The sequence below is a fragment of the Physeter macrocephalus genome, chromosome 2 (assembly GCF_002837175.3).
Source record: "Physeter macrocephalus isolate SW-GA chromosome 2, ASM283717v5, whole genome shotgun sequence".
In the NCBI taxonomy this organism is placed as follows: Eukaryota; Metazoa; Chordata; class Mammalia; order Artiodactyla; family Physeteridae; genus Physeter; species Physeter macrocephalus.
Window position 1 is genome coordinate 12,160,950 of NC_041215.1, and position 15,950 is coordinate 12,176,899.

The 15,950-nt window shown below is 42.6% G+C and overlaps 1 protein-coding gene across 1 annotated transcript in view; it reads left to right on the plus strand.

The window, feature by feature from the left end:
• The first annotated feature begins 1,327 nt into the window (after positions 1-1,327).
• LYPD8 (LY6/PLAUR domain containing 8) overlaps positions 1,328-15,950 on the plus strand; it is a 42,551-nt gene continuing 27,928 nt past the window's right edge. Inside the window, 2 exon segments of the mRNA XM_028498668.2 lie at positions 1,328-1,396; positions 2,262-4,217. Of these exon segments, the coding sequence (XP_028354469.1) occupies positions 3,982-4,217 (236 nt within the window). The 5' untranslated portion in view covers positions 1,328-1,396; positions 2,262-3,981.

The following is a 15,950-nucleotide window of genomic DNA, read 5'->3' on the forward strand; positions in this document are numbered from 1 at the left end:
CTTGATACCTTAGAATGTGCTCTCATTTGCAAATAGGGTCATTGCTGATGTTACTAGTTTAGTTAAGATGAGATCATACTTGAATAGGGTGGACCCCAATCCGGTATGACTAGTGTCCTTATAAGAAGGGGAGAGAGACATACACAGGAAGAACTCCATGTGAAGATGAAGGCAAAGATTGGAGTGATGTATCTACAAACCAAGGATTGCTGCAGCCACCAGATGCCAAGACAGGCATAGGACAGACTCTTTCTCAGAGCCTCTAGAAGGAACCAACCCTGTTGATACTATGGTTTCAGACTTCTAGTTTCCACAACTTGAGAGAATACATTTTTGTTGTTTAAGTCACCAAGTTGTTGGAACTTTGTTATGTCAGCCTTAGGAAACTAAGACAGTTACCTTCATAGTTTGAACCCAAGATGCCTTCCTGCTTCTTGCCTTCATACACCCACCACCCAGTCCAAACTGGTCCATTCATAGTCCCCACATAGACGTTTTAGTTTTGACATCTAGACTTACTCCACCATCTGGAAAACTTCCACATCTCCAACCTAACTCTCTTTCAAGTCCAGTTCAACTCCCCTACCCCACTTCAGCTCCTTGCATGTTTATGATGAGAGCCAGAAAGCACTTTCTCGCCCAGTGAATTAGTCAGTGGGGAAAAGTGCTTTGAAGCCAGTAGTGAGAAACAGCAGGGGTGACATTTTCTCTTTTACTCATCTCCTCTCATGTCCTCACAACAGCTGGATCCAGAGTCTTGGCTTCCATTGAGGAACAGTCTCAGGTAAGCAGACTGATATGGGGCCCAGACTCCAGCCCGGACCTGCACTGTAACCTTGGTCTCCTAGGGTCTCCTTGCAGGACAGCTGCAAGTGTCACAAGATAGGGCACTATGCCCTGCACATCAGGCCCTGCAGCCCTGCTCCTTCCCACCGGATGCTCTGCCGTACATCCTTACTTTGACTCGCCCACTTCTCAGATGAGCAGATGTGGGCCTTTGGATGAAACCTCACTCCTAGCCCCCAAGCTGTGGCTTTTGATAAATTCCGTCTCTATCTCTTGAAATAAACAAAAAAAACTGGGACTCGGGGATGGGATCTTCATGGTTGGTCCAGTGGTTTCTTCACACATGACAACTGCCTCTTTATTTTCCCTCCAGGTCCCGGGAAGTGGGAATTCCACAGACCAAGGGCCCATGGCCCCATCTGAATCTCACTTATTCCAAGCCTCAGACTCAGACCAGTCCTGCACATCTGTGTTCCTGGCTTATGAGCTCCATGGGAAATGATGGGGGAGAGCACTGTGGCAGCAGCTGAAACTAAACCTTATTCAGATCTAGTCTTGCAGGTGCTGTTCTAGCTGCTTTGAACTCAGGTGCTCTGGCTCCAGAGTCCAGGTAAGAAAACTGTAAGCTTTTATATTTTCCTTATGCCCAGGATCTTACAAAGGGCATAACAGATATTGGTGGGTCCACCAGGGTCCCAAAGATGAGGGGCAGCTGCATAGTTGGTCATCCTTCTCTAGGGTGGACACGGCCTATGCTCAGCCTGACTCTATCACCTCTGGGCCCTTACCTGGCTCCTTGAACTTGGACCCAAGTCATTTTTCACCCATTTTACATGTTCAGGAAGAGTGGGATTTTGATGAGTTGGACAGCTGCCAGGTATATAAATGAGTACCATAAAGAGAGATTGAGTATGTTTATGGAGCCCTTATTTCCTCCTCCACCTTCACATGACACAGATCTGTCCTTGAAAGAAGTGCAAACACCATCTGTCTCTTGTCAGCAAGGGGCAAAGGCCTTGGATACTCTAAGACCCTGTTCTCCTGGAGACAAGCTGCCAGGGGTTGTGCAAGTGGTGGGTGGTCCCAGGTCAGGACTGGACAACTTGACACCATCACATCTCTTTGATAGGTGTCTACCCACAAGTTATCAGGGATAGATAGCAATAAAACCCCTGCCTGAGATGATAGTCAGTGATTAAGAAACTTATTTTCCCCTACCCTGGTTTTCTTCCTCCCTGTCTTTCTCTTTACATTGAGAAAATTGGATGTGACACCCTGTCTCAAAAGACTCTCTTCTGAAGAAAATCTTTTCTCAACAGCCTGGAGGATCAGTCCTTTCCAACATGCCCATGCTGATGAATGCACTTACTCAGTTGTATGCATTTGCCCTTGCTTTTCAGCTATTCCATTCATGGTCTCTATCCTGCATCTTGAGATTTTAGAGGGTAGAAACAGTATCTTCTACTTTTGTTCAGGTCAGATGCTATGGCACGGAATCTTCATGGTCTTTAGACAGCAGTGTGGATAGCAAGTTGGAGACGACCGTGTGTTATCCTGTGTATCAGCCAGGAGAGGTTAGGTTCTGCTGGTGTAACAAGCAACCCCACGATGCCGGAAGCTATAACATCAAAGATGTATTCCTTGCTCACGCTATCTGAGTCAGTTGCCTTTCCTCTCCATGTCATTTTAACCTGGGACCCAGGCTGATGAAGAAGATCCTATTTAAAGAATTGCTGGTTGTCATGATGGAGAAAAAAGAGAGCATGGTGATTAACACCACTGGACTGTGCAATTAAAAATGGTTAAGAAGGTAAATTTAGTTATGTATATTTTACTACAACAAAATATGAGAGAGAGAGAGAGAGAGAGAGAGAGAATGGAAAACTATTACACACTAGCAAGTCATATGACCTGCCATCAATGAGACAGGGGAGTATAATCTACCACAGGGAGGGTCCGTGAATCTCTGGAAATATTAGTACATTCTCCCAGACCCTACTTGGATGCAAGAGCAAGCTTTTGGCTATCTATTCCTCTTAGAATTGGGGAAGGGGGGCAGCTGCAAGGTAGAGTGAGCCTTCTCTGGCTCTCTTGATGTTGATGGCAATTAGTGGTGGGGACGATGGGCATTAGAGGGAATCAGAAGACCTAGATAGCTCTCTTTCAGCATCAGCCAAGTTTTGTATCTTCTCTGAGCCTCAGAGTCCTCATCTGAAAAAGAGGAGATTGGACTAGACGAGTGCTAAGTCTGGTGTTGGCTGGAGCTGATTGCAACTATGTGAAGAGCCAAGATCTGTCAGGGGAATGACTCATGGTTTGCCCTGAGATAGCAGAGTACAATGTGAAATAGCAGGAACTCTTCTCCAGGCCCTCACCAGCACATGACCCTAAAGTCTCCACCTGTTTTCATATCTTGGCTTACTTTTCCCCCAGCTTGGTATTCCCTCTTCTTTATTCTCTGCTTCCTTAAAATCTGTTTGTATCCCTCCTTAGAGAAATTCTACTCTCCCATGGCAGGGAGAGTGTCTCACAGTCTTCTGGTTCACGCACTCATGTCTTATCTTCCCAACTGTCTATAACCTTCCTGAAGTTTACATCTAAGTTTTGTACTTTTTTTCTTGAGCTCCTTCTACCCTGCTTCTTCCCCACCTCCTACCATATCTTTCACAGAGCTGGACTCAATTGCAGTTTTTAAAGCACCAACTATGGTTTGCATACATTACCTCATTTGGGTCTCATAACATTACCCTAAAGAAGATATTATTTCCCTCATGATAACATCCAACTCATAGCTCTTTTGTCAATCCAGTGAAATGTAAAATATTTAGTGCCATGTTTGGTATGTAGTGAATGATCAATAAGTAGCAGCTACTGCTATTATTGTTACTACACTGATGAAAACATTGAGGTTTGGAAAGGCCAAATCATGAGCACCTATTGCACAGTCAGGGGCTGAGTTTGAATTCAGATTCTTTTGATTCCAAAATCCAGTGACTTTATTTCTGTTCTAGCCCTCCTGGGTATATGTTGGATTGACCTTCCCCACTCTGTGCAAGGTAGTATGACCATGAATCCTTGCTTTGGTAAGAGGTGACATTTGTCACACTCTGCTGCCCCCATGAAGCATGGACATTCAGTTCTCAGAATCAAAGGAGAAAGCATTAGTGATGGGCTTCACTGTAGGGCTCAAGTAACATGAACACTGATGTCTGTGTGTTTATTGTTTCAGGAAGCTTTTCCATCCCCTCAACAATGGCAATCTCTCCTGTCATTATCATCACAGGGCACACACTAAACCATTCACAGCTCTGATTCTCCACAGTTTACAAAGCACTTTGTCAGCCATGTGGTGTCTCTTTGCTCTGCCCAAGTCTCCTGCGAAGCGTGTGCTTCTCCCTGCACAGTGCCGCTGAGTGCTGCTGCCTGGCCAGGTGAGGGGGTGTGCCTCAGGTTATGATCAGGGAGCGAGGCTAAGAACAGGACCCTGCCTCTGCCTCTCAGGGCCTGGGCCACACACTGTGTCCCTCTGTATCCACCTCATGGCGTACTGCTGTGTTCTGGCCTGGGTCAGTCTCTCCTGGAGGCAGGAGATGGGAGCCCCTCTCTCTTAGAAACTTCCAAGCCGGAAGTCCATAGTGACAGGTGAAGCTTCACATGCGCAAGTCCCTGGGGCTGCGGGGAACTCAGCGGCTCTGATTCACAGCGGTGTGAATGCAGATCTCAAGTTGCTCCCAAGAGCAGTTTTGGTGGGAAGAGAGAGGTTAGAGAGCTTCCATGGATGGGTACCCATGTGGGTGCAGCAGGAAGGGTTGTATTTGGGTGCTGGCTATGGGGAGCATAAACTGGAGGCCCTAGAGACAGGTTGTTTGACTCCACAATGATACCCCTTCTGGTTGAGCCTTCCCTTACAGATGGGTGCCTGGAATTGTCTTCCCCTGTTAGATTGTAGCTGGTGCTCACTATGGACACAGCTGTCCTCACCTTAATCTTCCAGGCTGGAAGCCCTGGCAGGCTACATGGGCACCCACTTCCCAGTTTGAGTAACTGGCCAGCATGGGGATTATTGCTCCTCAACTAAGTCTGAGCTCATGTCAGAAATGTGGGGCCGAAGGGGAGGTGGAGGGAGTGGGGCTGAAGGTGAAGAGGGCACCACAGGGTGGGTGTGGAAACCAAGAAGGGGACAGATATGTGCTAGTCCCCTTTGGTGCTGGAAAGAAGCTCTTTGATCTTCTTCCCTCATAAAGAGGTAAACCTCAACAGAAATTAAAACTGTGGGCTGGTAAGCTAGCTTGGGACTGTGTATGTCCCAGTTAAGAGGCCAGAAACATTAGTAGGAGATGGAACAATTTAAGATGACTCTGGTTTCTGGGGTGGCTGACTGGCTGGATTACAGTACCACTGCCTACAGTGGGAGAGGGAATAGGAGAATAAACAGGTTTGAGAAGCCAAGTTGAGCTTAGCTGGAGTGGTGTTGAATTTCAGTTCCCCATCAATATCCTGGTTGAGATGGAGACACCAGAATGGCACTCTGGAGAGGGAGAGTTCTGGACCTGAGGAAAAGGTGACCTTGAGTCCTCTTCAGTGGGTGGGGTGGGGGGTGGTTCTTCAGTTATTATTTATTAAACTTTGCTTTGGACACACCTCAAAGCTCATTGGAAGCCTGTAGAAAACACCATGTTTGCGAGGGGCTCCCCTGGGGGAAGGCTTAGTTTTTTTGACCTAATGTGTGTGTTTGTGTGATGTTAATTTTTTTCTAGCTTATAGATGTCAAACCCAGCTGAGAGCAACCTTACCCCAAAGAACAGTTGAGAGGACTGACACTCCTCCCACCCCTCACCACTGTTACTGAGGAAGCTGTGTTTCAACCAGGGCTCCACAATCTGATCGCAGGGTTGTTGCCAGGAGTTCTCTGGAGATGGTCTTCTGTGTGCTGAGGTCCATGAGTTTCACAGTAACTCCATCATAAATGTACAGGGAAATGCTATTAATGATTAACCTGCTCATTTACCTGCCCTTGGCTTTTACTGTAAGCAGATGCCACCCATATGGAAATGGTGGGGGGAGGGGATGGGGGGGCCTGATGTGCTTCGTGAGATCTCCAGAGTGGCCTGAAATCTATGCAAAGGGTGGATAAAACATGTGTTGGGACCACTGTAGAATGTTCTGGAGATCCAAGCTGTGTCTGCCAGGAGCATGCAGGAGCAGGACGGGTGATGGGAGCAGCTGTGGTCTTGGGGTTGGTTTGGAGTCAGTAGCCTTGTTGCTGAGTCCTGCCTCTGCCCCTTCACAGCTGCAGTGAGCTCTGGAGGCCCCAAGCTGGTGCACATAGGGCAGACGGGACATGATATCTTGGATTTGATACCCCCACCCAGCTGCCTTGCTCTTTGAACTCAGATGGAACCCCAGGAAGAATACACCGTTGAGAAGTTGCTGAGTGGGAATTAGGGTTAGGGGCAAAGAGGAGAGGCAGCACTTGGGACCTGTGTACCTCTCCCCACTTGCTCTGCCTAGAGAGAGAAACAAAAACAAAAACAAAATCCAGTGTTCCACCCTCCTACCTACCCCACCCCAAGTAAGGATCGATCCTGGTTCTGAGGCTCTCTTCTCCACCCAGTCACATTGGCCATTGCCTGGGTGTGGGGCTAAGTACAGATAAGGCTTCCATTCATCCTTTCCCATCAGAACTCTGGAAACTCGCTTCCTCCTCCCAGCCTCTCTCTTTCCAAGAAGGAAAAAGTAAAGTTGTGCATCACACCTCACACCTCCTAGAGTTCATCAGTAGAGAGGATTCTGTATTGCCTGAGGCCCGACACATGCTATTTAATACCCATGTCACTAATCTTATGCTAACAATTAGCCTTTTTTTAACATAGCAAACAATCAACAATCATCTAAATATCTGTACTTGGGTTTAACAAATTACATTTCCCCAAATGCATTAATTATAAAATGAACAAAACACTTCTATATGTTGAATTAGTCACAGCCTGATGTGTCAGCTGCCTGTGAAACACTTTAATCCTTTTCGTGCACTGAGAAGGTACGCACAGCTTTATAGGATTACAAAGTCCACCATTGTGGGGACACCAGCACTGCTTCTAACAGCTCTAATGCCAGGAATTGATAGATAATTGTTTACCTTTTCTTCCTTTTTGTCCTACTCTTTCTTAGGGTTTGCCTCCCTCAGGTCTCAGGAATATCACTATTCTTACTCCTCCCCATCATGCTGTAATCTTACCAGAACTTTAAAGCAGAAATGGTATACTTCCAGCCACGTCCTTGGTCTGGGTAACTGAGCAGGTAGCTCTCATTGGGTCCTGACATATGTATGTAGTTCCAGGTGATTCAAAACTACCTCTCCTTAAGTGATCTCCATTAAACATGTCAGTAAGACTTTAAAGTCCACACTGTTCTCATAAATTTTTGTTTTGTCTTGTTTTGTTTTTACCATGTAGTCTTTCCCCAGTTGTGTTCTCTTGGTGTTGAGTTGGCCAGCGCTGTGTATCTAAGAGCCTGATCAAGATCAATGTGGTATAGAGACTTGACCTGCTAGCAGAGTTAAACACCCTGGAATCCTCCTCAGTATTCTGTTATAATCAGTGGGCCCTGGAGGATCGAATTTCCAGGATGTGTGGGAGTCAAAGATAAAGAAACCTGGACTAGCTAAAGTGGTAAGGACAGATTTTAATCAGTAGTATACAATTTCTGTAGGGAAAAGAGTCCAGCATGAATTGAACTCAACTTTGATTTGTACAGGGGTGACAGGAAGTTTTAAAGAGAGAATGAGGGACTAAGGAAGGGGAATTGAGGGGTTCAGGGGCTTGAGCAGAGACAGGGAAGTGAAAAATTACAAAAATAGTGAAGAGGGGATTGGTCCATGTGAAACCTATCTGAATTAGCTAACTGATGCTTATAGAAGTTAGGCTCCTACCCTCCCACACAGGTTGGGAAACAGGTGCTGGCTGGAACAGTCAATACTTCTGGCAGCCTTGAGTTTTCTCAGTAGGGATTTTTAAGTTGAGGTCATCCTAGGGTTGTGATCTTGAGCCGATAGAAAGTATGTTGGGGTTTTGTGCAAGTCTATATAGCCCAGGGTGAGATCCAGTGGAGAAGAGGAGGCTGGCTAGAATTTGGTCAAGGAGAGGATCTTTGTCAGGGCATTGAATCTAGGTGAATGAGCTTTCCTTTAGGAACTTGGCTCCTTCTTCCCTGTGGAACACACTCTTGAACCCCCTCCTCCTGGTTCATCTTGTTTTATCTGCTTCTATTTGGTACATTTAGAGTTAGATCCTAATCTTTTCCCCTCCTCCTGCTTACACAGAAAAAGACATGTGAAGATTTTCCTCAACTTACAAGGGGTAAGTTCTAATAAACCCACTGTAGGCTGAAAATGTCATAAGTAGAACATGCATTTAATACATCTGACCTACCAACATCATAGCTTAGCCCAACCTACCTTAAAAGTTCTCAGAACACTGGGACTTCCCTGATGGTCCAGTGGTTAAGAATCCACCTTCCAATGCAGGGGACACGGGTTCGATCCCTGGTGGGGGAACGAAGATCCCACATGCTGTGGGGCAACTAAGCCTGTGTGCCACAACTACTGAGCCCATGCCACAACTAGAGAGAAGCCCACGTGCTGCAAGGCAGAGTCCGTGCACCGCAAAGAAAGATCCCACATGCCACAACAAAGATACCACGTGCTTCAACTAAGACCTGATGCAGCCAAATAAATAAATATTTAAAAAAAGAAGATGCGATCTATATATACAATGGTGTACTACTCAGCCATAAAAAAAGAATAAAATTTTTAAAAAAGTTCTCAGAATACTAATATTAGCTTAAAGTTTGGGTAAAATCAAAGAACACAAGATCTATTTTATAATAACATGTTGAATATCTCTTGTAATTTATTAAATATAGCACTGAAAGTGAAAAACAGAATGGTTGTATGGGTACAGAATGGTTCTAAGTGTATTGGTTGTTTACTTTCATGACTGCATGGCTGACTGGGATCTGTGGCTCACTGCCACTGCCCAGCATCACGAGAGAGTATAGTACCACATATTGCTAGCTCAGGAAAAGATCAAAATTAAAAATTCAAAGTATGGTTTCTACTGAATGCGTATTGCTTTTGCACCATTGTGACGTCAAAAAACCATGAGTCAGACCTATTAGAGCATGGACTTGAGGACATGGGGAGGGGGAAGGGTAAGCTGTGACGAAGTGAGAGAGTGGCAGGGACATATATGCACTACCAAATGTAAATTAGATAGCTAGTGGGAAGCTGCCGCATAGCACAGGGAGATCACCTCTGTGCTTTGTGACCATGAGAGGGGTGGGATAGGGAGGGTGGGAGGGAGGGAGACGCAAGAGGGAAGAGATATGGGAACATATGTATATGTATAACTGATTCACTTTGTTGTAAAGGAGAAACTGACACACTATTGTAAAACAGTTATACTCCAATAAAGATGTTAAAAAAAAAAAAACCATGAGTCAAACCATTGTAAGTCTGTACTTAGCAGAAGAAGCAAAAACCCATTTCCCACGAACACTTCCTGTATCGGCTTTCTGTGGCTGCTGTAACAAATTACCATTCAGCTGTGGCTCAAAACAATGTAAATTTATTCCCTCACAGTTCTGGAGGCCAGCAGCCTGAAATCAGTTTCACTGGACTGAAATCCAAGTGTTGGTAGGGTCACACCCCCTCCAGAGGCTCTGGGGGAGAATCCATCTCTTGCCTCTTCCAGCTTCTCCTGATGCCTCTTCCGGCATCCCTTGGCTTGAGGCTGCATCCCTCCAATCTCTGCCTTCATGAACACATCACCTTCTCCTCTTCTCTGTGTCAAATCTCTTCCTGCCTGTATCTTATAAGGACACTTGTGATGGCAATTAGGGTCCACCCACATAACCCAGGATCCCAATGCAGGATCCTTAACTTGATCACATTTGCAAAGTCTTTGCTATCTAAGGTAACATTCTAAGGTTCCAGGGATTAGGAACTAATATCTTTGGGGCCTGTTATCCAGGCTATTACCCTTCTCTACTTGGTAAACTGGAAAGAAATGAAACATATTACCTTCCACTGGCTGAACTTTTTTCTTTGAGGGTCACTGTGAACTCATGGTCTTTCAGAGTCTTGCTTATGTATTAATATTTGCTGCTCAGCTTGTCACATCATGGCCAGTGGGCCCTTGTAGGTTGGCGCCTTGGTCCTTCGTATGTGACACTGACATTTGTGAGAAAATTTCTGCTTTCTGGATGACAGAAGTAATCCCAGGGCTGTTAACTTTCCATTCTGACACACAGAATGGCTGCCTTCATGGACTCTTGCTACCTCTGGGTCAAGCCAGCATTAGATTCAAATGCCTGGGCACTGTGAAGGGGCTATGAATCAGGGGTGTGCGAAGCACTGCTGCTGGGGCCAAGGGGCCACTTTCAGGAGTGTCAAAGATGGAAAAGATGCAATTTTTTAAGGTTCTGCCTTCCCACTGGTTTTTCTACTGTCACATGCAATGTCACTAACACCTTACTTTTCTCTTTGCGTGAGGTCTCATCAACACTGCAGCCTTCTCTGAGCCGATGTCAGCAGTGGTCCTTGGCAGGGGCCCCTGCAGAATGGCTCTTTGGCCCCTAGCCTTCTCCATTATGATAAGGTACCCCTCTCCCTGGAAAGAAAGTGAGAGCACTTCAGCAGACCTCCTCTTCCCTGACTGTAGGCTCTCAATTCTCTGTCTCTGGCCCTAGTTAGCAGAATAAGGAAATCTTGCCACTGACATATCCCCCTTTTATGTTATCATAAGGAGCAGCTTCTTCTTCACCAATGCAACTGCTCTATTCAGTGCGCAAGGATTGAAATGTAGCAGATGGTCCTAAGGTGTCCTGGTAAGCTGTGAATCACAGAGAGGGGAGACTACCATGACGTGAGGGTGCAGACAGCCTGGTGACGTCTGTGTGACAGAGTCCAGCTCTGCTGACTGCTCGCTTGGGAGCCTGCTCACACTGGCTGCAGACACTGCCCTCCTTGGGTGCTGTGTGGCTGGGCAGCCTATTCAGATCTGAAGGTCTCAGTCCAGGTTATAGTATAGACTATGGTTTCTTAACTACTGGCTCTGACCTGTTACTGGGTGATAAAGTCAATACAGTGGGTCTTGACTAACTTTGACAAATAGTAATTATTGTCACTGTACAAACATGTAAACATCCCTCACTGTCAAGCTCTGTCTGAAGTGCTCTACATGTATTTTCTCATTTAATCTTCATGTCCACCCTATGAGTAGGGCTATTATTATTTCCAGTTTTCACAAGGGGAAACTAAGGCACAGAACCCTTAAGTCACAGAGTTAATACCTGGCAGAACTGGGATATTTATTTATTTATATTGAAATATATTTGACATATAAAATTTTGTAAATTTAAGAGTTACAACATTTTGGTTCTATACATTGATATGATTTCCATTGTAAGGATTTCCATTGTAAGCACCTCTATCACATTACGTAATTATCCTTTCTTTTAAGTAGTTGGAATAATTAAGTCCTAGTCTCTTAGCAAGTTTGATGATTATAATACAATATTGTTGTCTATATTCACTGTATTGCGCATTGTATCTCTAGGGCTTATTTACTACTTGTTGTAAGTTATAGCCTTAAACAACATTTGTCCTGTCTCTTCACCCCCTAACACCCTGGTAACTACCATTTTATTCTTTGTTTTTACAAGTTAGGTTTTTTAAATTTTTACATATAAGTGATATCATACAGTATTTGTCTTTCTCTGTCTGACTTATCTCACTTAGCATAATGTGCTCAAGGTCCATCCATGTTGTTTTTGCAAATGGCAGGATGTCCTCCTTTCTCATGGCTGAATAATACTCCATTATGTATATATAATATGTATATAATATCCATTATATATGTAATATTTCATGACATGTTTTATATATATATATGTATAAAACATCTCCTTTATCCATTCATCTATAGATAGGCATTTAGGTTGTTTCCATATCTTAGCTTTTGTGAATAATGCTGCAATAAACATGGGAGTGTACATATATATTTGATATCCTGTTTTCATTTCTTTTGGGTATACATCCAGAGGTGGAATTGCTGGGTCACATATGGTAGATCTATTTTTAATTTTTTGAAGACCCTTCATATTGTTTTCCATAGTGGTTAAACTAATTTACATTCCCACTAACAGTATATAAGGGTTCCCTTTTCTCCATGTCCTTGACAACATATCTCTTGTCTTCTTGATGATAGCCATTCTAATAAGTGTTAGGTGGTATCTCATTGTGGTTTTGATTTGCATTTCCCTGAGGCTTGGTGATGTTGAGCATATTTTCATGTGCCTGTGGTGATTTGGATGTCTTCTTGGGAAAAATGTCTATTTAGTTCTTCTGTCCATTTTTTAACTGGATTTTTTGGATTCTGAGTTTTATGAGTTCTTTATATATTTTGGATATTAACCCCTTATCTAATATATGGTTTGCAAAATTTTTCTCCAATTCTGTAGGTTATCTTTTTATTTTGTTAATGGTTTTTGTTTGTTTGTTTGCTTTTTGCTTCGCAAAAGCTCTTAAGTTTTATGTAGTCCCAATTGCTGATTTTTGCTTTTTTGTGTGTGTTTTTGGTGTCATATCCTAAAAAATCATTTCCAAAACCACTGTCCAGGAGTAGTTTTTCTTTCCCTACCTTTTCTTCTTGGACTTTTATAGAATCAGGTTTTATGTTTAAGTTTTTAATTCATTTTGAGTTAATTTTTGTGAGTAATTTTGTAGGGTCCAATTTCATTGCTCTGCACGTGTTTATCCAGTTTTCCCAGCATTTGTTAAAGAGGCTATCCTCTCCCTATTGGATGCTTTTAGCTTCCTTGTTGAGTATTAGTTGACTGTATAATCAGGAGTTTAATTCTGGGCCCTCTATTCTGTTCCATTGGTCTATGTGTCTATTTTTGTGCCAGTACCATACTGTTTTTGTTACTGTGGCTCTGTAGTATAGTTTGAAATCAGAAAGTGTAATACCTTTGGCTTTCTTCTTTTTTCTCAGGATTGCTTTTGATATTTGGAGTTTTTTGTGGTTCCATACAAATTTTAGGACTGTTTTTTCTATTTCTGTGAGAAATGTCATTGGTTTTTTGATGGAGATTGCATTGAATCTATAGATGGATTTGGGTAGTATGGACATTTTAACAATATTAATTCTTCTGATCTATGAACACAGGATGTCTTTCCATTTGTTTGCATCTTCTTTGATTTCTTTCAGCAAGTCTTGTGGTTCTCATGTACAGATATTTCACTTCCTTGGTTAACTTATTTTGAAATATTTTATTGTTTTTATATTATTGTGAACAGAATAGTTTTCTTTATTTCTTTTTCAGCTATTTCATCCTTAGTGTATAGAAATGCAAATGATTTCTGTTTGTCAATTCTGTATCCTTCAACTTCAGAAGTAGAATTTGAACCCAATTGGGCTATCCCTAGAGTCTGTGATCATAATTGCTATACTTTCTGTCCCTCAGTATAGAAAAAACAAAACAAAGCAAAGCAAAACAAAACAAAAGAGGAAATAGAATAGAGAATATTAAATTGCTTGTACTAAGGATTAAGTATTATTTTATGAAACTTATTCCAGTTGTGTTATCACTGAACTGAAGTTGGGTCTGCTCACCTAACATGGAGCAAAGCCAATCTACTGACATCAGGTTGTGGTGAAGGAAAGTACAGCGTTTATCGTAGGGTGCCAAGCAAGGAGAATGGGTAGCTCATGCTCAAAAGACCCAAAGTCCTCAGTGGCTTTTAGGGAAGAGTTTTTAAACGCAGTGTGAGGGAGAGTGTCACAGGGTGCATGATCAGCTTGTTCACAATTTTCTGATTGGCTGATGGTTAGATAACAGTGTGATGTTTGCATATCACAATCATCAACCTTCTGGTTAACTTTTTCCAACTGGTGGGGGTTTTAGTATCTCTAAAACAACTCAAGGATATGGCTTGGGATATTATCTATAGCCTTTGAGGAGGAACTAACAATCCTGGACTTTGTTTTATGGCTAAACTATTATTATTTTGTCTTGCTTGACTGGTTAACTTTTCTGATTAAATTTGCTCTTTGGAACTCAGGAAGGCCTCAGAGGCTAGAGGTATTTTACAAACAAGAGTTGGAGGACATAGGGATTCTGTCCTTGGGAAGGCCCCATGGGGTTTTTCTTGATTTCAGTGTGTGTATGTATGGGGTTGCAATGTGAAATCTATTTCTTAAAATTGGTCATGGCCAAAAAGTTTGAAAAGTTCTTACTGGCCCAGAAGATATTCTGTCTGATGTGAATTTACAAATATCTGGTTCAGCCCATTGCACACTGAGTTTATAATTTAACTCCCAGGTAGCAATGATAAACAGTAATATAATGGAACACAACATCATAATCTATGCTATATGCTAACAGCTATGATTTATTGAGGCCTACTAAGTGCTAAGCACTTTGATCACATCTTCATAAGGTCTAAATGAAAATGGGAGGCTGAGATGAGAGTGGAATAAGGGGCTAATATCATCTGAACCCCAGGACCTGCGCCTTATGGGACTGTTCTCACCAAGCTCGAGATTTCTCTCCAGAAGTAATTTGATATCTTAAAACTCTCTTGGAATTTCCTGGAAATTGACTTGACAGAAAAAGTTGGCCATAAAGTAGATCATCTTAGTGGATAGTCCCTAAAATGTCAGCATACTCAAATATGTCTTTATCTGCTTACTCCCTTCCTCCTCTTCATGTTTCTGGGAATCCCTACCAGCCTTAGGAGAGAAGGTCTGGCATTTTTCACTATCCTCCAGGATAATGGCTTCTCTTCTCCAGATTCACTGGCTTCTCTACATCTTTATATCACTTACATTCAGCAAGTTAATTTACCTCTGTGAGACTCATGTTTGCCTATCTTACAACGGAAATAATAATAAGGTTTATCCTAGAGTGCTTCTATGAGTATTTAATGAGTATACATATAATCTATGTACAGGATTCCAGCTAAAAATAAATAAACTTCCCTGGAGAGAGATAAGCACTGAAAAATATTAGCTGTTAACAAGACACAGGATCTCTGGTGCCTGACCCAGTACCCTGAACATAAATATGTTATTAAGTATATTGTAGATTTATTGATATAATTCCTACTCCTACCATTTTACTTTCCCACTAACAATTGAATGAGAGTTCCTGTTGTTCCACATCCTTGTTAGCATTTGGTGTTGTCAGTATTTTGGATTTTAGCCATTCTAATAGGTGTGTAGTGGCATCTAATTATTGTTTTAATTTGCATTTCTCTAATGACTTATGATGCTGAATATACTTTCACATGTTTATTTCCCATCTGCATATCTTTTGTGAGATTTCTGTTCAGATCTTTTGCCCATTTTTTTTAACATCTTTATTGGAGTATAATTGCTTTACAATGGTGTGTTAGTTTCTGCTTTATAACAAAGTGAATCAGTTATACATATACATATGTTCCCATATCTCTTCCCTCTTGCGTCTCCCTCCCTCCTACCCTCCCTATCCCACCCCTCTAGGTAGTCACAAACCACCTAGCTGATCTCCCTGTGCTATGCGGCTTCTTCCCACTAGCTATCTATTTTACGTTTGGTAGTGTATATATGTCCATGCCACTCTCCCACTTTGTCACAGCTTACCCTTCCCCTCCCCATATCCTCAAGTCCATGCTCCAGTAAGTCTGTGACTTTATTCCCGTCTTACCCCTAGGAACTTCATGACCATTTTTTTTCTTAGATTGCATATATATGTGTTAGCATACGGTATTTGTTTTTCTCTTTCTGACTAACTTCACTCTGTATGACAGACTCTAGGTCCATCCACCTCACTACAAATAACTCAATTTCGTTTATTTTTATGGTTGAGTAATATTCCATTGTATATATGTGCCACAGCTTTATCCATTCATCTGTTGATGGACACTTAGGTTGCTTCCATGTCCTGACTATTGTAAGTAGAGCTGCAATGAACATTTTGGTACATGATTCTTTTTGAATAATGGGTTTTTCAGGGTATATGCCCAGTAGTGGGATTGCTGGGTCGTATGGTAGTTCTATTTGTAGTTTTTTAAGGAACCTCCATACTGTTCTCCATAGTGGCTGTATCAATTTACATTC